General features: G+C 42.9%; 1 protein-coding gene across 1 annotated transcript in view; it reads left to right on the top strand.

The window, feature by feature from the left end:
* The window catches only part of NDUFA10 (NADH:ubiquinone oxidoreductase subunit A10), a 43,030-nt gene extending 20,904 nt beyond the window's left edge, over positions 1 to 22,126 (top strand). The window contains exons 9-10 of the mRNA XM_040604765.1: positions 7,205 to 7,313; positions 21,664 to 22,126. Coding sequence (XP_040460699.1) covers positions 7,205 to 7,313; positions 21,664 to 21,732 — 178 coding nt within the window. The 3' untranslated portion in view covers positions 21,733 to 22,126. The remainder of the gene's footprint in view (positions 1 to 7,204; positions 7,314 to 21,663) is intronic.
* The last annotated feature ends 394 nt before the right edge of the window (positions 22,127 to 22,520 follow it).

Genomic DNA, 22,520 nt, shown 5'->3' with positions numbered 1-22,520 from the left:
CTCCAATTCAGCTGTGGAATGCTACTGGTGGGGCTGCATATGTCCCCAGAGTAATGCTGAAATAAGAGGTGGCCCTCCAAACTCCAAAATCTGTTGAAGCAAACCACTGATGTCTAAAGAAGTGAGATCAGACCTAAACTTTTATCCGTGTGTTACAGATGAAGCATCAGGAGTGCTAGTCTATAGCCAAGCTGATGAACAAAATACCCTCTGGGTAACCCTGTGTAGTGAATATATCTACATTTGTAAGGCTTTTAATAGAGGGAACCTTGCACTGAAGTGAGACAGGCTTCCCGTTTTGCCAAACTTCATCTTTAGACTGCATGGGCAGGTAGCAAGTGCAGTATAGTTACTACAGTTTAGAAATAAAATTGAAAAATTGTTCTTTTCATATTAATTTCTGGTTATCCCTCAGGTTAAGAGAAACATAGGGACTTCTAAATTTAATATCTGTCTCTGAATTTCTGAGATTGTGATGCGCATTGGAGTAGTAAGTTAAACTGTTTTGCAGGCTTCTGATATTCTTTGCTGCCTTTTCTGTGCTGTTACTTCAAATGCCTCCTAAAATTAGAGATAATGTTCCTTTTCTATGGCCCATCTATCAAGGGGTGAAGGTAGATCACAGAAGAGCAGTGTTGGGTGGTGTCCAAGAGAAACAAGTCATGATTCAGAGCCCTTTAATTATCTAAGAAGAGGTTTCTTCATGTAGTAATTGAAGGATAGCATTTGGTGACTTAGACCCTGCAAAACTATCAGAATCAGATTTCCTTTGAAAGAGAAAATAGTTGTTTGTTTTCCTATAGCTTTGCACTAGTACGGGTATTAAAGGATTATTAATGGCAGAGTGTAGGAAGGAGGTAAAGGAAAGCATACAGTTAGAGCAGTGTATTAAGGTATTGTATGAAAATTCTACTTTGCAGCTGTAGAAGGGAATAAATTGCATTGTTAAGGACTGAATTCTTCATTGAATCCTAGGGGAGGGTGAATCTCCTGTGCAAGGCTCTTGTCATTATAGATAATAGGAAATTATTTCTTCTGTTGGCAGCATGTGGCTGTTGTAAGATCTTACAAAGCAAGAAACCGCTAATTTAAATGTTCTTATGCTTTGAGTTTTGCTGGTTCCCTTTTCCTTCAGAAGAACATTGTCAAGATAGCATTTGTATTCAGACACCTGATGAATGTGCTTGGTGTTTGCTATGAATCTTGTTGAGATGCTGGGATATTAGGGCATTGATCAAATGTGTAGCAACAGATCCTGTGCCAATTTTGTGCTTCTGCCTTGCTCAGCTGAATGAGAAAATAGCGCACAACATATCGGGCAGTCTGGGAAGAGCACCTTTGTATTTTTTTTATAAAATTGTGTCAATTTGGACATCATCTTTTCTCACGTTAAGTCCAGAAGTGCAGGACCAACATGAGTCTTGTGTCACAGCTTGCACAAAGGTCACTCATGAAAACGTCAGGCCTAGTGCCAGAAGACAAACGTGTAAGGACCGAAGAAACACTGCAGGGAGCCTGCTGCGTGCAGTGTTGGAATTGCATCCGGCAGCATCAAATGCCAAACTGGGGTGCTAGTTCATGAACTTTGAAGCTGATGCTTTCCTCACTTTTCCAGTGCCCAAGTAGAAAAGAGCTTGTGCTACCCAGCCTTCCGCAAATTTGCGGGTTTCCCATGCCTACATTATATTTTTTACTTTCAAAAAGATTAATTTTTAGCACTTTCCTGCTGGGCTGCCTGTTCCATATGCTGGCACATGCTGCCCTCTCGTGGGTATTTCTGGAAAGCTGCAGCAGGTATTTGGTTTTCCATCTGCAATTGTGTCCTCCCCTGATCTCCCAGCATTTTGCACAGCCCACTCATTCTGACTTGGGCTGTTTCAGATCTGATGCTGTCAGAGGGGCAGCACGCTATGACCGGCTGCCGCAGCGGGAGGCAGGATGCTGTGATCGTAATCCCGCTCCGGTGCCGGCTGGGCTGTCGGCAGCTTTACCTCTTCCACCTTCGGCTTGTACTGGTGTGTCTGGAGGAAGTGGATCAATGGGCAGGGCTGAGGATAACTTTTTTTTCATTACACGTGTATAGGGTCTAATGCGCACAAACCCCAGCAGGGCCTCTGACTACTTTGGTCATGCAAATAAGTAAGCTAATCAACCCAGTGAGCCGCACCCATGTAAAATCAGTTGCATAATGGTACCTTTTATCTCCCTGCCTTGGCCTTGAGTACTCTCTCCCTTGCCCTAATAGAGTAGTGTGGTTGTGGGACTGAGGTGTGTCTTGGTAAAAGGTTAGAAAGGTATACATTTCTGTATGTAAGGTGGAGGGATCTCGCAGAGGATGCCTTTCACAACTTTCCTTCCTTTCCAAGTGTGGAATCCAACAGAAACCATTCTGCTGGCTTTTTGAAATGTCTCAAGGAGTTCCTCTGTTGCCACTGTATTGTCTCAAGCACGTTTTAATCTGTGCCCTTCCCAGTGAAGTTGTGTGTCTGTCTACACACTTTGGAATGAAGAACTGTAGTTTGTGTAACGTTGCCTGTGTTACTTTACCAGCTGGTGGGGGGAGCTTACTGCATTTGACTTGTTTCATCAGACAAGTCCACAGTTAAACCTGTTATATTTCCACATTTCCTTCAGAATTTGCTAGAGCAGAACATATTTTGTATGGACAAACTTCAGCTTTTTTCAGCCACCACTAATTTCATTTAAAAAAGATAGGTATTGGCATTTGTTTTATCTTGATGAAAAGGGGATCTATTTCCATTTGGAAACAATCTAGCCATGAAATAGTTTGCTACTCATCTATTTGATGTTATTCATTAATAACTATTAGTGTGCCACAAACACTGTGTAGTAAATCCTTCAGTATTGTATTTGGTGGGACATCAGACGTGCATTTTGAGATTGTTACTGAAGGACCTTGTATGTGCAGTAACTAGTCATTTGCTAAGTTCTCTTAACGTTTTTTTAGTTTCTTGGACCTGTTGCTAACCCCAGAGCTTGGCTCCTATTTCCTTTCTGTGCATTTTGTTTTGGTTAAGTGAAATGTTGCAACAAGGAGGCATGGGGGTGAATGAGGGAGGGTGGCCCTTTAGCTCTGTTTCGCTGTGTAATTGAGCTTAGCAAAGGGAGGAAGGATCCACGTCTGAATGTCTGTCTTGTCTGATTTCATATAGCAGGACTGGGCGTGCTTGCAAGAGGTGGTTTTGGTGGACTTGTTTTTGAAACTTTTTGTCATGGAGGCTCCAAAAATCTCATAAACCATTCATTATAAAACTTCTGGCACTATTAAAACCTGCTTCCTTTAGCACCTTACTTCTCTCTTGCTTCAGTTGAAACAGTTCTTTGTAACTTTCTTTTTACAGTGGCTTTTTATAGATTTGAAGAGCTGTGTTACACCTCACCTTCTCTTGCAGATGTGCTTTTCTTGGAAAGCTTTTTTTTCTTTTTTGCTGTTCATGATGAGTGTTTGTTGTTCACCAAGGGAGTGGCCGTGGTTCTCCTTGTGCATGGCATACTCATTCTGCCTAACTAAACGGTGGAGCCTGAGCTGCTTTGGCAGGAGGAGGTCTGTATATCATTGCCCTGCCTTTACATCCTGGAGATGTAAGTCCTGGAGAGAATGGGCAAGGGCGAAATGACAAGCAAGGAGAGACATGGGGGACACACAGTCTGTGGCTGTCATAAATACTTGCTGAATGAGCACAGGAGCGGAGGAGGTCAGTATGGTGAGAGCTGGATGCAGGAACCATCTCTCTTATCTAGCTCTGTGTGCCTGTGGCTTGAGTCAGGAGCGTTTCTCCTTTTCTCTGCTCTCACAAGCAGGGGCAAAGTTGTGAGCTATCACATGCTCGCTGGCTCACTTGCATGTGTCGTACCCTACCCATGGAAGGCAGGGAAGCTGACTGCAGCAGGGGTTGAGGAGCCCTGGCCGAGGTAATATGGGTGTGAATGGCAGAGGAATTGAATGCACCTACTGGCTCGGATTCAAACCTGAAACACAGTAACTGGTTGGCAAGAAGCTGGTTTCCAGGTGTGAGAGAAAAATGTTCTGTTCTTCAGTGGGATCCACCTGCTATTTCTCAAGTTACTTTCATGAATAAACACAGAATTTAACTTGATATGCTTTTGTGTTGCTGGCTCTAAGCCTGTTTAGACCAGTGACTGCTTTCAGGTAGGAAGTGTGGTTTTCTCATGCTGTGTATTGTCACTTCAGTTTTTGTGACTATGCCAACATCAGTTGCTGAGAAATCATGGCTCAGGCTGTGCAAACTGAGTTTTTTGTTTTGTTGACTAGTTGGGTTTTTTTTTCCAAACTGGCTCACTTCCTTTACCTTACCTTGTACTTTTAGCAAATACGTTCATGAGACTTTCTAATGTTTGTTGTGGTAGGCAGTCTTGGGACTTTGTTTTATACATAGGTGGGACAAAAAGCGCAGTTACTTGTGTGTCATCAGTTTTCTGCGGGTGCCCTGAAAAATTTCTGTATCCTTGCTTTAAGCTGCCTGTAAGGGAAACAGGACTTCCTCCTCTGGAAAACAGGCAGGAATGTGTTAGTCCTGATTCCTCAGTACGTGCTCGTGCATGTTGTGCTGGACATAGTGTGTGAAGTAGGTGTGTAGTAGATGCTTTTGGAAAAGAGATGAGCTGCTCATTGGTGTAGTATACTTACAAGTATGATTCCTGTGTAGCAATGGGAAACACCTTAGTTCATAGAATTATGGACAGTTGCAACAATGGTGAGCTAAAATCTGATATTCCTACAGTATTAGGACCATGTGGTCACTTCCATGCTCTCAGTTAAGTTTGAAATGTGACATAATTTTATGGGTAGGTAAAGCATGCTCTGCAAAGCTATGCTACTGTGTGATGAGAGCTGCTTCAAGAAAATATGGTTAAGAGCCAGAAAGTAATAAATAGTGATAATTTTGTGCTGGGGAGAGAGAAAGCTAAGGAAACATAAAAGCTGCCTTTAAATGCTTCCTGCTGAGCAGTGAATTAGTTCTGGCAAGCGAGTGTGGTTTTGTGGTTAGACATTGTTGTGGCAGGTGTCTTTGGGTGGTGCTTTTAGTTAGTATTCAAAGTTATTTCTTAAGGTCGGAGCAGAGCTGAACCTGGAGAAGCCATCTTTTGGTAGCATTAGGTCTGCATTTTTTTTGTTGTACAGTGGGTTCTTTGGAGGCAGTGGTTGTGAGAGCAAAGAATTTTAAAGAACAGTAGGTTTTCCATCTTGGTTATTAAAATAAATTGTGCCTCAACACAATTTATTATATATAACTAAAAGAAATTGTCCTCTACAATTGCTACTTGGCTGATATTCATGAAGGAATGGATTAACTGTAGACTGGTTGACTACTAGACTCTGTTATACTTCATATATGCGTGGACAAATTTTATCTGCTTTCTCCTACAGACTTGGAAGGTCCAGAACATCTGCTGCTACTTGGCAGAGAGCAGACTCCCCATTTCTGTGGGAAGAAGGGACGGAGATGTGTTTATCCACTGATAGATGAGTGGATCTTTCACAGCCTGTGCTGTTAAGTCTGAGCTCAGCGAAGTCTTTAAACATTGCCTGCACGTAGTCCTGCTCAGATCAAAACTCTTAGCTTGCTGTCCTGACCGCTGCTTGTCTCCGCTCTCTGCACAATGGAAATGGAGATTAAAGCTCATAACATCGGTACTAGTGTGGTTACAGGCTGGACGGCATTTAAGTGATGAGGAGCCCATACCTGAAGGGCTGCTTTCTGCTGGGGTCTGTTTGTTTTAGTTCAAGGTTAATTAGCAGCAGAAACCTGAGAGAGGAGACTTTGGAGGTGCAAGGGTGTGCTTCCTGAAGTATGCTGGGATTCAGAAATAAAACTGGTTGCATTGTCAGATCAGTTTTGGGCAAGCTCTTCCATCTCAGCTTGGTTATTCCAAGCTATCCTGGAGTTGGGAAGGCTGGGAGTGGCCGACAGGAGGGCCGGTGCTAACATGTCATGAAGAGAGCTTTTGCTGTGTTGGTGAGGAGGCAAAAGAGGGCTCATTTTCCTGGCTTCCAGCATGTGCAATAAACATTTAATGTATGTGTAGATAGATAATATAGTAGTTTATAGGAAGCATCTTTGGTGTTCATTCTGGTCTTGTAAAAGGACATCTATCCATACCTCCTCCCATCTCAGCTTCTTCTAGATTATTGTATTTCCTTACTAATTTGTCGGTAGTAGGTTAATTTACAGTATGCGTGTCAGGATACGTTGGCATACTAGTTTACTTGTTGAAGCTGTCCCGTGCTGTGAGGTAAGGTCCCAAGGTTTGTGATTTAGGGGGGAAAAAAACGGCTTAAAAATTAAGAACTTTGCTCAGGGATATCCTTTATGTGTATGTAAATATTTGTAAGGAAATGTAGTTCACTGGGAACAACACAATTTGAAGAGTTCCAAGTGTTCAGTTTAGAATTTGGTCACTGTTGACTGCAAATTGATGTATTTTTCCCCAAATATGTATAGGTGGCACTGTGGGTCTATGTATAATACCAGTATGCAGAAGGTGGCTTTCTAGCAGTTTCTCAGACGTTTCAAATTTGGGGTGTTTGAAAGTGCTGGCATTGTGCAGCATGGACTTTTGGTGGATCCTGATATGTGTTGTTGCAGCTGCTGCAGCAGGCTTCCCCCGGTTACTCCCAGGCAGGATGCTAGAGGCACTGCCTGCTCCCAAACCCCTGTGATTACCTTGGTGTTGGTCCATTTAGGATGGGAGTTTGGGGAAGAGCACCACCTAACTTTAATCCTTTTGAGGGTTCATTTGTGAAAATTAATTGAGCAGTAGGCAATTAAATGAAGTTGATACAGCAAGATAGTGTGTGGGATTCAATAAAACCACTGTTTTTACCTTGCTAATATAGGAAAGCAAAAACCTAGAGGTGTCTTTTGGAGAAGGCTCCCAGAAATTACAGAGCATCTCCAGGGATGAAAAACCTGGGGAGAGGAATAGAGAAGCAGGGAGAAGCTGGAGCAGGAGCAAACTGGAGGCAAGGGTGCGAGGAGTGAGGGAAAGGACTAGGTATTCATTGCAACCAGAAAATAGCCTAAACTTGTGGAAGTATTATTTAACAGAAAAGTAGTTCTTTAATATTTGGCCAATCTCAGAATTGATGCTGTTGCCATTGGCGCAGGATGCAGACTAACTGCTCCTTTTTCTTTCTTTTTCTTTCTTTCTTTCCCCTCAGTGTTCAGGACAAAAGCAGAGTGCTGGATCCTGTAGCCATCCCTCGCTTCATTCCAGAAGTCACAATTGGAGGCAGCGAATATGATAAAATCTATTATGAGTATCGATCGGTAAGTAATACTGGAAGGGGAGCAGTGATATGATAGCCGGGCAACCACCCTGCCAAGGTGTAAGCACGTTCATAACTGTCCTGTGCACAGCCTGGGTGTCAACCTCATGTACAGGGATACACACTTCTAAGAATAAGTTCTGGATTTTGCGCAGATCCCCACCTGTTTTTTTGAAGTCTAGCTTCCCCACAAGAGGAATAATAAAGCAAATGGTTTGTTTCGTAAGCTGATTTTCTTTTTTGATCTTTAGATGAGGACTAAAGGATAAGTGGTTTTCATTTGTTTTTGTTTCTCCTGCCCCGATTAGTCTCTGACCTCTGAAATCTACAATCATCCTTGGAGTCAAACAAGAAAATTGGAAACCCGTGGTGACTTCTATAAAGGAGACCACTTATAAAATGCTGAGGGAGGGGGTGTTTTTTTCTAGAGTAGGCTGAGGAGATATGAATGTTACATTGCTTCTCAAAACTGTTGTTGCTTTAAATAGTGTGTTTCTGTACGTAGGCACACATCCAAAGCCTGTTGTGGCCCAGCGCTCTCTTACACCTCATGCAGGCTCCCACACAATGTTTTAATTAGCTGCTTGCCTTTCTGGTTCTGGAGACAACGGCTTCCAATTGACTTAGCACTTTGCCCTATTGCGTATTGTTATTTAGCTGGCATGGGGTCCTCTCACACCATGTGGTGTTTTTCTAGGGCCCAGGTACTGGAAATTCTTATTAGAGAAATTCTGGAACTGATGAAAACTAATACTGATTGGATGAACTGAAGTTGCAGGTGATGATACATTTTCAGGTTGGGTTGAAATCTTCTCTGCCGCTGCGTTTGTGGCTTTTTTTTCCCCAAGCAATTACTGAAGACGAAGGAAGATCTATATAAATTGTTGTGAATCATGATTTGCATAGTCAAAACACTATCATTTTTCTGTTCCTGTTAGTATACAGTCTCTTACTGAAATTAAAATGTAAGATACAGGTTGCGGACTTGTTTGGAAACTGAACTACCAATGTTTTCTTCTGGAATAGTCAGTTCAGAAGTCCCTGTGGATATTCAACATAATTTATTCCTCCTCAGCTAAGTAGTAGGGAGGCTCCTGGGTTCATGCTATTCTGCCTCATTTGAGATGGTCTTTCCAGCTTGTAAAAAGGTGCTAGAGATTAAAGCAGTAGAAAGCATGTCTGTACTCCTTGAGGTTGTCTAATGGGTTTGAAAGCTCCCTGGTCCACCTGAGAAGTTGCTGTCAGAATTTTGTGCTTCTTGCTATCACATTTTTATGTCCAACACTTCAAGCTCAGACTAAGGATTTTTGGAGTCCTTCACTCCAAGAGATGTCTGTGCATGTGCAGCACATATTTCAGAAGGATCTGCTGCATGACTTGTCGCCAGCATGCAACATCCATCTGTACTGACAGTGCCTTTCTTCCCGAAGATGATAGGGTTTTTTTGGCTGAAGTGTCACTTTGCAGTGGAGCTGGGAATTACTGAGGCTGCCTGACACACAGCTAGATGTGACCTCGGTGCTGCGTGCTGAGAACCAGGGGTAATACTTCTGAAAGCTTTTTTTCTCTAGCTGTACAACAGCACATTCCTCTTTGTGCTGGCAAGAAACTGTGAATGCCCTGGCTCATCAAATAGCTGGCTTACAGGGAAAAATTGTGACTTGCCTTGCAGATGTAGTGAAGGAATGCTCAGGAGCAGGAATATGAATACCTGGGAAGGAAAGCTGTGCTCTTGGATTGCTCTGCTCGATGCTAGTCATTTGACAGCAGAAGCTGAGCACTGTCAGTGCAAAAAAATATTGCCAAAATACAATCTCCCTTCTGCAGGCGTGCTTTTAGGCCCTGAATTGGGAAAGTACCGTGGAAAGTGATAACGTCCTTTGGAATAAGGAGGAGCTGTACATTTCATGAAGCAGTCTGTTAAATTTAGGCAATACTAACTACTCTTTTTTTTTTTATCTTTTTTTTTTTTTTCTTCTCTTCTGAAAGCTTAAACACTTGTAATCCTTCAGGGATGGGGTGGGGGGTGGTCTATAGGGATGGTGCACAATGCAAAATGTTGAGTTTTCCCCCTTGTAAGCTGCTGCAAGGGGAAGCACAAAGCCAACCCCACCCACCGTTTTATGTTCTAAGAATTGAATTCTTTGAAACTTTGGAGATCTGTGTTTTTCCTTCCAACTTTGTTTAGCAAATGAAGGTGTGGATTTCTTTGAATATAAGCCTTGTCTTGCAGAGGTAATGCAGCATGACACCAGCCAGTGCAGGCAGAAAAAGCAGATGAACTTGTAGACATACAGATCTTGGCTATGAGGTTGCTGGGTCTAATGAGAGGGAGTCGTCAGCCTTTGCCTTGCCCATGTCTATGCAGGGATGGTTACAGCTGTGCTACCACTTTTGCATTTGAAGACAGATAAAGATTTTAGGCTCACATGACTTGTAAGTAAAGACTTAATTATGGTATAATTACAGAACTTTAACTTTTCCTTGTGGGAAATACACGCTTTTAAAGTTAGTGTAATGATGTTTACCACATAAATACAATGATTTGCGTAGGGGATTTTTTTCCTCGGCAATCCTATAACAAGTCATAAATCCTTGATCATACCAATAGGCAGCTAACTGCTGTGCTTTTCAGAGTTGCATGCACACAATTCATGCTGCTTAATAATGGTGGGTTTTGGGGATTCGCAAATTCCAGGCAGAAGCTGGTTTTTGTTCAAAATATTCATTAGTCAGAAGCAACTGAGGAGGAGGAAACTCTTTGGAGTCCAAGACTTTAGTATGTGTGCCTTTCTGCAAAATAATGAGGTAGCTGCATACAGCTCTGAATACTAGAAACTTGCTTTTTTATGTACATCCTCTAAATTCGTTCTGTAAGCATACTGCTTACATGTGAGGAGGTGGCTTTCTGCAGCCTTCTCTTACCATAAAGTCATCTGGCAAGGTTCAGCTGTTCTGTTCAGGCATTCATAAACTTCTAAAGATGCTTTTCTGGCAAGGGAAAAGTAACCTTTTAGTCAGGTTCTGTAGATCACAGAGATAAGCATGTTCATTCTTAAGTGAGGCAACATTATTTTAGGAACTGTCAGACTAGTAAAGACTTGACTACTCTTTTTTTTTTTTCTTCTTTTTTTTTTTAACAACTGCTGTATCTCTCTGCTTTCTTCCAACTGCGCACAATCCCCATGGGTAATGCTCCAAACTCCATGTGCGCCCTGCGAAGCTGGAGCACTTAGGCAGATGTGTTTGCAGAGAAGACGAAAACAAATGGTTCTGTTTAATGGAATCAGTGTACTTAAATAATGTACTTATGTACTTCACACTCCCGAATGCTGTTGGCAAGTCCTGCTGAATCTCCTAGGGGTGGTGAGAAAAGGCTTCTTTTATGTGCATGCTCTTTTCTGTATACATAAAAGTGCAGCTGTCTAAGATTCATATTCAAGTCATCACCTACGTCTTTACCTCTGAAAACAACACTGGAGAACTTTAAAATGGTCTTTGCCACCTCTCCCTTCACTGCAGAACATAAGGAAATGATCAGCATTTCATTTATACTAACTTTGTGCTTAAAAGTACAAAAAAATTAGTGGGCTTGCTTATCACAAGGTGTACTAGAGCCTGGAGTCCAGTGCTTGCTGGTGTTCACTTGGGCTCTGGAGTGGAGAATTCCTTTGTTAGAACAGGTGAAAGCAAAATGGCTAGAAACTACTTTCCTTTCTCATGTCATCAACCCTAGCAGGAAACTTTTATGCAAGCCCACTGACCCTGGTTCATGTAACCCAGCTCCTGTGTTTGCCCAGTGGCTGGCCACAATGTCTTTAAAAACAAGTCTATGAAACAATGAAGGAAAAAAGGACAATTTTTACTAGTACGTGGCTAAAAACTGTGGCTTGCATCTTGCACCCTAGGATTTGTTTGGGTTCTTTTTTTTCCCCCCATCCTTTTCCCAGGGGTGGGCAGGTTGTGAGTCTGCAGTGGGAGGAGTATTCTATCCTCCTTATAGTTTGCTGTAGTTCTTTAAATATGTGCTGGTATGTGTATTAAAGACAATGACCAAATGCTTGGGCACACAGGTTCTTCTTCAGAGGAGACAGGCCTATGCACTTAGAAGTTCCTTTTGTACTAAGGCAAATCTCATATCAAAACGTTGTATCTTTTGTTAGCTTAACTTACACAGTTAGGGAAAAAAGGAAGTCGGGATGCGTACATTACCCTTGAAGCAGACAGTTGTGATGAATTCTTTGAAGAATTTATTCCACAGTCTTGAACTATTTTCAAAGACTCTTCCTATCCCAATATGACTTCTCGCTCTAGTGCGTGCATGTGCTTGTGTGTAGGGCTTTCTTAGATCAGTTTTAGTTGTCATCTTTCAGTCTGAAATGTCCTTTTACTCTTGCATTGAAATGGTGAACCACATGCTTCCCTTCCTTTCTTTACCCTTTTATTGCTTTTCCCCACCATGCACTGGCAATATATTTGCTGATCCTGGCACGCTTCAGCTTCCTTCATCGGCTCCTTTTCTTGATGATTCTCATTATCTTTCTTCAGACTATCTAATTGTGCAGTGTCACTTTCTGTGATAAGATGAATATGGCACATGTGCAAAGTTTTACCACCTGAGGAAAGTAGAGGCATATTTGGGCAGTAGTAATGATTCTGCTGTGTCCATCCTTGTCAGTGTGGCTCCATGTTTATCAAGGACAAAATGAGCGGCTCGTGTTTCTGTCGAACATTTAACTTATCGGGTAAGTGAATAAATATGATGCTGAAAGGGTAAGAGAAGGCTCTCGCTGTGTTTTCCTGCCCTTTTCCTGTGGTGGAAGACTGCTTTTGGAATATGAGGATGCTGACCCTGAGGCAAGGAAAGCTTGAGCTAGCCAAAGGTTTAGTAGCTATTGCTACGAGGTGCGATCTGGCTCCCATAACTGTCTCTGGCAAGGCCCTTCAGCATCCGAAGTGAGCAGGGATGTATAGTTAGTCTTATGCTAGATTGCCAAACTGCATGGGTTGCTGAGGTTAGGTGAATACAGAGCTGTGGAAAGGAAGTAGCAGCAGCGTGTGGCTGGGTAAGGCATGGCTGCCTTCCCACAGCAGCTGCACCAGCTCAGCTGCATCTTTGTATCCTGCTCCCCAGCCTCCTGCCTTCAACCTCAGGACCTGGGAGTGTGTGGCTGGCAGTCCCCTGCAGTCTTGCATAGCACTGAGTGGAGAAGAGGCAACACTTCCCCAGGCTTTTTTATTACCCTCTTATTCGTAAGGATGCAACCTTAGGGAAATCCTCAAGTGTGCTGTGCTTCCAGTTATATAGGTAGTTGCAGGGAAAGAGCTGTAATGCAGTGAGCTTTTGAGCCATGGGAAGGTGAGCAACATTAGTCGACTCTCAGCCTCACAACGCAAAAATAAGAGTATTGTAAGAGCATGTCTTTATGATGTGAAGATCATAACTAGCCCAAAAGGAAGAACATGAAAGGGAAGACTTTTTGCAGGTATGATGTGGCCCAAGTTGGATGTGAACTGCAGCCCTGATGCTTCTTGGCAGCTGGGATTGCAAGGGGCTGAAGATGGCTGCTGGAAAATGGGAGTTTTTGCATCTCCTCTGAGAGTGCAGAGCACTCCTGGCTTACACACAGGTCATAGAATCATAGAATGGTTTGGTTCGGAAGAGACCTTAAAGACCATCTAGATCCACCTCCCCTGCCATGGGCAGGGACACGTTCCCCTAGAGCAGGTTGCTCCCAGCCCCATCCAACCTGACCTTGAACACCTCCAGAGGTGGGGCACCTACCACCTCTCTGGGCAACCTGTTCCAGTGCCTCACCACCCTCATAGGGAAGCATTTCTTCTTTACATCTAATGTAAATTTACCTCCTTTCAGTTTAAAGCCATTCCCCCTTATACTATATGCCCTTGTAGTAAGTCCCTCTCCAGCTCTGGAAGGCTGCTGTAAGGTCTCCACGGAGCCTTCTCCCATTTAAAATCTCTTAAAAATGTCCCACTTAAAATTCCCTGAACTACAAAAGAAATACTTGAGCTTTCAGGAGCCCAGAGTCTGGATCAAAACCAGAGACAGATTGTGCCAAAATGATGTGCTCAGGCTTGATGTGATACTGTGTGGCAGGGTCCTCAACATCTTGGCCTTTGGCTGCAGATTTTCAGTTACAAGAGCAGCTACAGGCTTCTAAAAAAACCTCCTACACAAAAAGAAAAAACCCAAAACCAACCCCAAACCCTTTGTACTTGTATGGACAGAGGATGTTACCCATGCATACATATGAAGTACAACTGCTGCAATAAACCTTATCTAAGCCATGAATTGTCTTCCATAGTACTCTTGCCTTTGCAGAGACAGGGAGGTTAGGATATCTTTGTTCTCCCTGTGTTTGTGATTGTTACCATAGCAGCTGTCTTTGATACAATCTTCTGTTTTCTCTCTCCTGCCACTTTTTCTTCGCTTGATGGAGTTTTAATTTTTTTTAGGATCAAGGTCTTCCTTCCTAATTCTTATTTTAGTGGAGGTGTTTGACAGCTGTAATGCCCAGCCCTGTCTACTCTTGAATACAGGAAGGAATGGAAACAGACACACAATAAATTAGGCTTAATTTAAAGTTGTTTTCTATTTTATCTCTGCAGAAATATTTTAAGCTCTTTTTAAAGTAGCAGGATGTTGCCTGGCTAAATATTGCTAAGACTGGAGGATCCTAAAACCTACAAATGATGAAGTTGTTCCTGAAGGGTACCTAGAAAGGGATGAGCATAGGCATGTGATCTTCTCTTCCTACCTTCCCACTCCTCTTCCACACTCACCAATCCACAGAGAGACTGTGAAAGCAGCCCTTTTTCTTCTTTAGAAACACATAGCTTCTATACCCTACTCCCCTTGACAAATATTGTGGGAAGGGATATTCGTCCCAGATACGGAGGGGAAGGAACATGAGAAACCTTGGGACTATTTCAAATCTTGGTCTTGGTAGTTGTGTCTGTTTTGTTTTAGATCCCTTGCCATCCCAGACACTGGGTACCTATGTAAATCAAAAAGACAGTAAAATCTCGCTGGCATTATAATAATCCATTTCAAACTTGATGTTCTGCCACTGAGCCCTATGAAAGAAAACACTTTATATGGCAGCACATCGTTTCTCAAATGCCTCTTGATACTGTACCCATGTAGGAATGTGATCCCCAGGGTAAACCCCTATTAAGTAAAAAAACAAAAACAAACCAACCAAGGAAAATAGTTTGGAAGAAAGATCTTTTGTTAGTGATTAAACAAAGTGGAGAAAAGTTGCAGGTGGACTACTCCCACTCCACTCTTCTGCATCTCCTAGGAAACTTTAATTAAAAAAAAAACCAACAACATCCAACATTCGGAGGACAGTTTCATTGTGATGCCTTGATATTAAAAATCATGTTTTACATCCGGATACATCAGGAAAAGGTTTTATTAAATCCGTAAGGAAGAATGCTTGTATTTATTTCTCACTCTCCCTGCTTTCCTACAGCTTGTTAGGGGGGACATCTCCATGGATCTTAAACTGTGAAATAGTGTCGGTTTGAGGTGTTTAACTGTGCTGGCGTGGTGGTACAGGTTTGAGTTGGGCTTGTGTTGGTGTATGATCTTCCTTGTTTCCTGAAGTATTTTTATGCTGCGAAGTGCTTTTGGTCTTTTTTTAATATAGAACTGGCATTATTAAGACCTGCTGCTACCTTGAGTAGTATAACATAAGAAAAGCTGTTGTAAGAGGCTTTTTTTTTTGCATGTTACCTGTCCAGTTAGAAAAGCCAGCCTACAGTTAGTGTAACGCTTTATCTGGCTTAGCTGTAGCTACTTGGCTTTTTCCTGTAGTAGGTTTGCACTGTATAGTTGATAACTGGTATTTGTAATGTATTTGCTGAGGAAAACCAAAGTAGGTACTATTCTGCCACTGTAGCAGTAGGGCAAGTAGGCACTGTGGGGAAAAAAGCTGCAATAATATACTTAGCTGTACCCTATTGCTTGCTTATTCTTGGCTGTTCTGCAAAAGCAAGGCTAGAGATACGTGTTAGATTGTTTATGGTGTTTGTAGTTGTTCAAATTGTAAGTCACAAATTCATTTCTACAAATCAGATTCCTACTTAAGCTCACTTAAGTTGTTTGAAATAAAAAACACTGAGCTTTAAAGAAATGTGCTGTATCCTCTATATGGATGCTTCTCTTTCCAAAAGTTTTCTGTTGCCTTGTTTGTCTTTGAATGAATGAAGGTTAGGACAATGTTCATTGAACGTTTTCTGCAAACTGGAATTGTTTTAACCTCAATTCAGTAAAGTGCTTGAGTACTCTTGTTACTTGGACTATAATGAATGTTAACATCATTAAGACTTTTGAGTAAAGAATGGCGGGACTCAAGCTGTACACAAACAATCATCTATGTCAGTCCTTTGGAAACCAAACCATACATACCCTGAATGTGTGTTTGTGGGGTATTACAAACACCCACACCCCACTTTTTTATAGATTGGCCTAAAATATAGGAACCAAACCCTTCCAGAACACAGCCAATGCACGAGGTTACATATTCCTAGATCTTGATTTTAGCTGTGTGCCAACAACAAACACTGGTAATAAACTTCTGGAAGTCAGGATTTCTATTGGAAGAAGCAGTAGTCTTTGCTAGCAGCAGTGATGGAAGGTGCTATTATTATGCTTGTTATAAACAGCCACTGAACGAAAAGGTTTGGATATTGATGAATGAGCCCATGCATGCGGAGTAATGACTCTGTTTTTAAGTGCTCTTTGATCAGCGCTGCTCAAAACATGCTATTTATAGATCTGTTTTGCTATGAAGCCCAGCCATTAGTAGAAGGCAGAGCAGGAATAGAAGGAAAAAGCGGTAATTCTTTTTGCTTCTATAATGTTGGGAGGCAGGCTCTAAACTGATGGTTGTAGACCTTTTCAGATTGTTAAAACTTTCCAGAGCTCTACCTGTACATGTCTGGTTTGAAATGGTTTTGAGGAGCTATGAAATGCAGCTGCAGCATATAGCAAACAGCTGGCTGAAGCTGTTTGTTGCTACTCTGCAGCCTATACCACTTTATAGGGCTTTTCATCATGTTTATAGTTTTGACAGACACTTCTGTGGCAGAGTTCTTAATTTAACTGATGAGATGATCTTGTTTTCATCTTTTTACTAATGTTCTTTTAAAGTTGAGCAGTTTCATTCCTTTGAGCTGGCTCTACCTTTGGGTACAGCTCACTTCATTAGTTTCATGCTCGGTGTGGTGGATTTTTATCTCATACTTCTCGAGGTAATCCTTGCTGCCAACTTTTAAGTTCTGCACAGTGTAATGGAGCAGACCCAAGACTTGATTCTCCATGTCATCCATTTCCATGGAGTGGAAAAATCTGTAACTTGGCAGTGACCTTGCAGGAGCTCGTGCTTACCTCCTGCCACAGGGATGTGTGTGAGCTGTTGGGTTTGTTTAGTGGTGCCTCTGGCCCAGTGTCCTCGTTAAGTGCTTCTTCTCTTGTAAGCTCTTGAGGGCAGAGACTGAATTCTTGTGTTGCAAAATGTGTGTCTAGATGGCTGCTGTGATAAGAACATAGCTGTTCTTACTTTTTCTGGGAAAGATGGTTCAGCTTTGGTGTGATAGCCAACTGCTTTCCCTGCCACTTGGTGCTGGACAAGCCTGCTGGCGGCTCCACAGGTCTCCTTGGGCTGATGTCAGCGAAGGACCTAAGAGGGTTTGAAGGAATTTATTTGACTCTGTATGCTACTTCTTTTACTTGCCTGTGGAAATGTGTTGTTAATAGTTAATCATGCGTAATGGGATGCACTATGATTATTTTTAGTGTGACCATTGTCATACCTTTCTTTTGGTCTTAAGTGTGATTTGAAGGTAACATGCGGACTGTTCCTGTGAATGTGCCAGCCACTTGCAAATGATGTGGCCGTGCTGATTTCCATTATAGTTCGGACTGGGAGACTTGTAATGCACAAGTCTCATGGAAAGTGCAAGTCTCTTCCAAGTACTTGCCTGGTTTCCCATCGAGCCCTCTAAACTTTGTCAGCAGGAGCACTGAGCAAGAAGTCCTTCAAGCCATTGCCTTCATTTGATGGCACCTGTATCCTGTCCTGGAAGAGACAGTGAATATTCAGGCCCCCTCTGTGTTCTCTCGGCTACTGGCAAGTTCTGTAGAGCTTTGTCCTATCTCCTTCCCATCATCTCTTCTCTAGGCTGGGCAGGCTGCCTCTTCTGGCTGCAAAACCAACAGCCCCAGAGCTGGCCGCTTGTTCCCATCCCTGCCCTTGTGCTGCCTAAGCAGGTGTGGGCAGAACAGGCTGGGAGCTTCAGCTGGGTGCAGTTTGGAGCACCAGCTTAACCATTTGTTGTCACCAAAAGCAGCACACCCTACCACTTGCCCTGTGTCCCCAGATCTTCCCTGGTGCTCCCACCAGTCTTCCTTGCAGTGGTCTGGTATGCATTTGGCCGACTGAGCTTGCAGAGTCACCAAAAACTAACCCAGCCAGGAGGAGTGAATAGCAGCTTCTCACTGGGCAAGGGGGTTGGTGGAGCTTGTGGAATGATCCAGCAAAGCTGCAGAGCTGGCTTCGACTGTGCAGCAGAGAGATGAGAGGATGGGTGCTGCAGGACCTCTTCTTGCTGGCATCGTGCTTTTCAGTCCATTCAGCCACACCGTGCAGCATCGCTGTAACACTTTTTATTTGGCTGTTTTAATCCAGGCTTATCATGAGATTGAGCAAATGCTTGTTCTGGCAGGAGGTAGGCATGCGAAGAGCTGGAGGGGAGGCAGAAGAGCACAAGAACAGGGGTGACTTCTGTTCAGTATTTTTCCAAATGCTCAATAAGTGGTAAAAGATCACCAGCTTCTTCCCCTCTGGGACAGACCTGCCTTGTTCCCAGTTGTGCAGCTTTTTTACTATGGTCACAGCTGTAAAACGTGAGCTTTGAAGAGCTTGTTCCTAGGAAGCTGTCTATGTTACTTGTACCTGGCACAGATAGTGCACAGAAAATAAATTCACATAATTCTGCTCACTAGGTAATATGGGATTTGTCTACTGTGCCTTCCTCTTCCCATTTTTTTATTATTTTTTTTTCTATTTTGAAAGCTTGGCTGTAACATATCCCAAAACTCAACTGTCTTTGCCAAGGCCCACTGTGAACGATGGAGTATGGATGAATACTTATTATAAAATTTGCTTTGATGTATTGCATGTCTTTAACCAAAGGCACATGGGGAATTTGTTTTGGACAATGAGTTTGAATTCTGTTGGGATTGATATTGTATCTTTTAAAGAGGGCAGATTTACCCAGAAACAAAACTGTAAACTCCTGTATTTTCCCAGAGAGCTCCTGTTGCTTTAATAATCCTAGTTATCTGGGAATCTCTTGAAGTATCAAAGGGCCAATTATGTGCTGCCTGGAGAGGTTGAGGGAGAGCTGTTTTTGTGCTAGAATTAATAGATACAGGCTGGTCACAGCAGGTCTGATGTCCTCCCTAGCTTACCACTGTAAATTTGTGGGGCAGAGATAGTAATCATTTATTTTCATCTCTCATCTCCTCTTCGCTCAGCAGGAGTAACTCTTAACAGGACTGCATGCTTTCTTCTGATATTTAGACAAGACATTAAAGACAACTTTAAATGAAAAACTGATCACAAATGGCTTGTAATGGCTTGTGACAAGGCAGGGTGGGTAATGTTACATGAAAGAGGTAGAAGTCTTCTGTTAGCTTGCTGTTTTAGGGAAAGAAATGTCTTGTTTTCCGACCTTCAAATAAACCCCCCAAACACACACTTCCCCTCCTTCAAAACAACAGGCTTCATCCTGGATTAAATAGCTGGGTTTGTGGCCTGAGTATATATACCATCAAGAATGGGTCTTGCTTCTCCCTGCAGAGGCAGCTATCTCAAACAGGATACTCTTAGAGCTTTTCGAAAGGAAAAATCATCAGGTTAAGTGCAGTGCTTAAGGATGTGGTTTAGTGGTGGACTTGGCAGTCCTGGGTTAATGGTTGGACTTGATGATCTCAAATGTCTCTTCCAACCTAAAAGATTCTAGGATTCTGAGTCAGGGGTCCTGTGTGAAACCAGTGTTTGCGTGGAGATGAGCAGATGATCTGTGCTTAATTATTTGTAAAGGCTGCCAGGGGACAGCTTATTTTTAAAGGAAGAGTTTTATTATAGCATCTTTGCTTGCTTCAGACTTTCTCACAAAACTCATTTGCTTTTTTGTAGTGGTTTGCTTCTGGGTTCTAGTATCTCAAAGATGGATACTGTGTTCTCTTTCATTCCTGGATGGAGGAAAGGGAGGTTCTAGAGATAGACTACTTTTGGAGCTGAGACCTAACCATCTCTGACATTTGAGATCATGGTCAGGACTTTCCAAAGGGGACTGCTTTAACACCTGAGGCACAGAGGTTGAAGTGTATCTACATCTTTTTCCTCCATAGGATCCCTCAGTTCAAGAGGAATTACCAAAGTAGATACTTTATGCACTGATCCCGTTGCTGGCAGGTTTTGTTCCCGTGGCTTAGTTATCTAGTGGGTACAGAACCTGGTTTATGTTTATTCAGGCTGAAACGGCACTAAAAATTTATGTTGCTTTTGCAAAGCAAGTTGGTAGGAGATGATTTTGATGACAGCGTTTTTGGCACGCTTGTGTTGAGTTTTCTGTCACATAAGTGTGCTTTTGCTGACCCGATGCAGCCTCCCTTGCCTGAAGGAGCACTTTCCTTGCCTGCAGGGAGAGCACGTACGCTCTGTAAGGGGAGTTTGCTATTTTAACCATGCTGGCAGACTTTCTCTTCTAGTCCTCTGTGCTGTCTTTGTAATCCCTTAAAATGGCTGCTACTTAAACAGTCTCTTTTCCCAGATCTCTAAAGCTGAAGGTGGGACAGCTTGGCTGCTGAATTTTTTGTCTGTAGCACTACCTGAGGTCATTTGCAATGTGGCTGCAGCCAGCAGCAGGCTGAGCGGGCCAGGCTTGGCTTTCTGTCCCGCAGTGCAGTCCGCACAGCTGTGCGTGCCCTCTTCCTCCTGAACTCTTGTGGAAGGCTTTGGTTGCTGTGGGTCATCTGTTCAGCTGGCTAGATGGACTGCCGGGAAAGGGGTTGTGTGCTTTGGTGTCCCATGTCCTTTCACAGACTTGGAGGTAACAGATCGTTGTCTCCAGGCCAGGACACAATTCCTTGAACTCCCAAATATCAAGGCTCTGTTTAGGCTACTGCTATTCACTTGCATTTGCTCTCATCTCAAGTGATCGTTGGCTTTCCCTCCCTGGTGAGGGTGCAGACCCCTCCAGCTTTCCTTGTACATCTGATGTGCCCTACTCCCAGTGCTCCAGTCCATCTAGCCTGTCCCTCTGCAATGCATTTCTTGGTTCACTAGGCTTGACCTGCTCCTCGTGTGATCCTCTTGGGCTGGTTGTACAGGTTACAAGCTCTTGAGATGCTGCCAGAAGGAAAAGCTTCCTGCTGCAGTCCCCAGCCCTCTGCTGTCTCGTGTACAGTGAGTTGCAACAGACTGTACGGAGAGGTGACGTTGCGTGGCAGCACCGTGGTTCCTCGAGCCCTGGTTTGGGAACCATGGTACAGAAAGGTCAGTCGGGCTCACCTGTGTGTCTGAGCTGCCAAAGCGGGGGCTGCGCCAGCCACGTTAAGGGCCTGTGGAGAAGAGTTGCAGCCTGAAAAGGTAAGCGAGGTTCAGAGGCAGCAAGTGAAGGCTGTTGCTTAGGTCCCAGGGTACTGGTGAAATTTGGATAGGGGGGTCAAGAAACTTCATTTTTTCTAGTGAGTAGTGGTTTCTGGCTTTGCTTATGAAGACAGGCAGATACTGCTTTTGCTTTAATGAAGTTAAGTTCAGCTCTTGAAGGCTAAATATGCAATTTCATTTGAATGGTTTAATTTAATATAGTAATTAACTCAGTATTTCATGCATGAAATATTTCGTGTATTTAATAATGTGTGCCTATTTTGGCATGAGATTCTACTGACTGATTCAGTTCTACTGCATGCTACAGTGAGAGAGGTCTTCCTACTAAAACTGGGAACAAGGGTGTGTAGGGAAGAAGTCAGATGAATCCAGGTGTAATATGCTGTTGTGCTGTAGAGTTTATTGACTAGTTTTTATATATATTATGGCGTAGTGGTTTTTTGTGGGTCCCCCCCTTCAGCTGCACAGGTCAACTTTTTCCAAAGGGACTGATTTTTCTTTAAGTTCTAATTACTTGTGTTCTAAAAGCGCGTTTCATGTTGCACTTCTGCAGATGCCACGAGGCACTTTACAAAGAATCTAAAAATTTCTGTGAAGATTGGAAAGAGAAATGTTTCTGACTGAACTTTCTGCTTTCTCTAGCTTCCTGGTCGCAAATTTAGGCAAGGCTACAATGCTGATGTTGGTGACAAGTGGATCTGGCTGAAATGAAAATCTGCTCCCTTTGGAGCCCTAACCGCGATGGACCACAGAACCTGGGTGAAGAAGAAGCAGAGTTCAGCGTGTCTGCTCCACATCAATTGTGTGGCACGAAGAAAATGCTGGTTAAATCATCTTCCAGCTACAGCGTAAGAGAATAGACTCCTAGAAGAGAAATCGCTTTTTTCTGGTTTGTTCTTCCCCGATGAATTCAGGGTGCTTTGTCTTTGGATGACAGATAATCAACGTGTGATAGCAAAGCGATCTGGTATTACAGGGGCAGACTGAAGATCAATGCTGAACTTTCTCTTCTTCAAGACTGTGGCATGTTATTATACAGGATTATTGTTGTTTTGCTGAATCAAGAGAAATTAAACCTGTATCCTCCTGGCTCTCACAAAGTTAATTTCTTGCTCTGTCATGCATGGTGTTTTATTAGTTTCATTAGAAGAGCGCACATGCTAAAAACAGTGCTTGCCTCGTGTTCTGAAAGCCTCTTACTGGACATCAGCATCAAAGCAGGCAAGCATAAAAAAGGTCCTTGAGAGGAGGAGATAAGTGTTGATCTCAAACAGCAAATATATGCTTGAAAATATAAAAGAAATTATTCAAAATAATTGCCAGCAGTTGTACTCAAAGCTTCTTCCTTTGAATGGGCGCTGTAGATCAGAATGTTTGTTGTGTATAAAAGGCAAATGTAATTATTATTTTTGCAAGTCTCTGAAAGTCCAAGTTGGAGGTTTTTTAAAGAAATTATTCATTTGGTATTAGTTAGTCACAGAAATGAGGCACCTTGGCAT

Source organism: Falco naumanni, chromosome 8 (genome assembly GCF_017639655.2).
Source record: "Falco naumanni isolate bFalNau1 chromosome 8, bFalNau1.pat, whole genome shotgun sequence".
In the NCBI taxonomy this organism is placed as follows: Eukaryota; Metazoa; Chordata; class Aves; order Falconiformes; family Falconidae; genus Falco; species Falco naumanni.
Note: the sequence above shows the minus strand (reverse complement) of the source record. Positions and strands in the feature narration are given on the sequence as shown.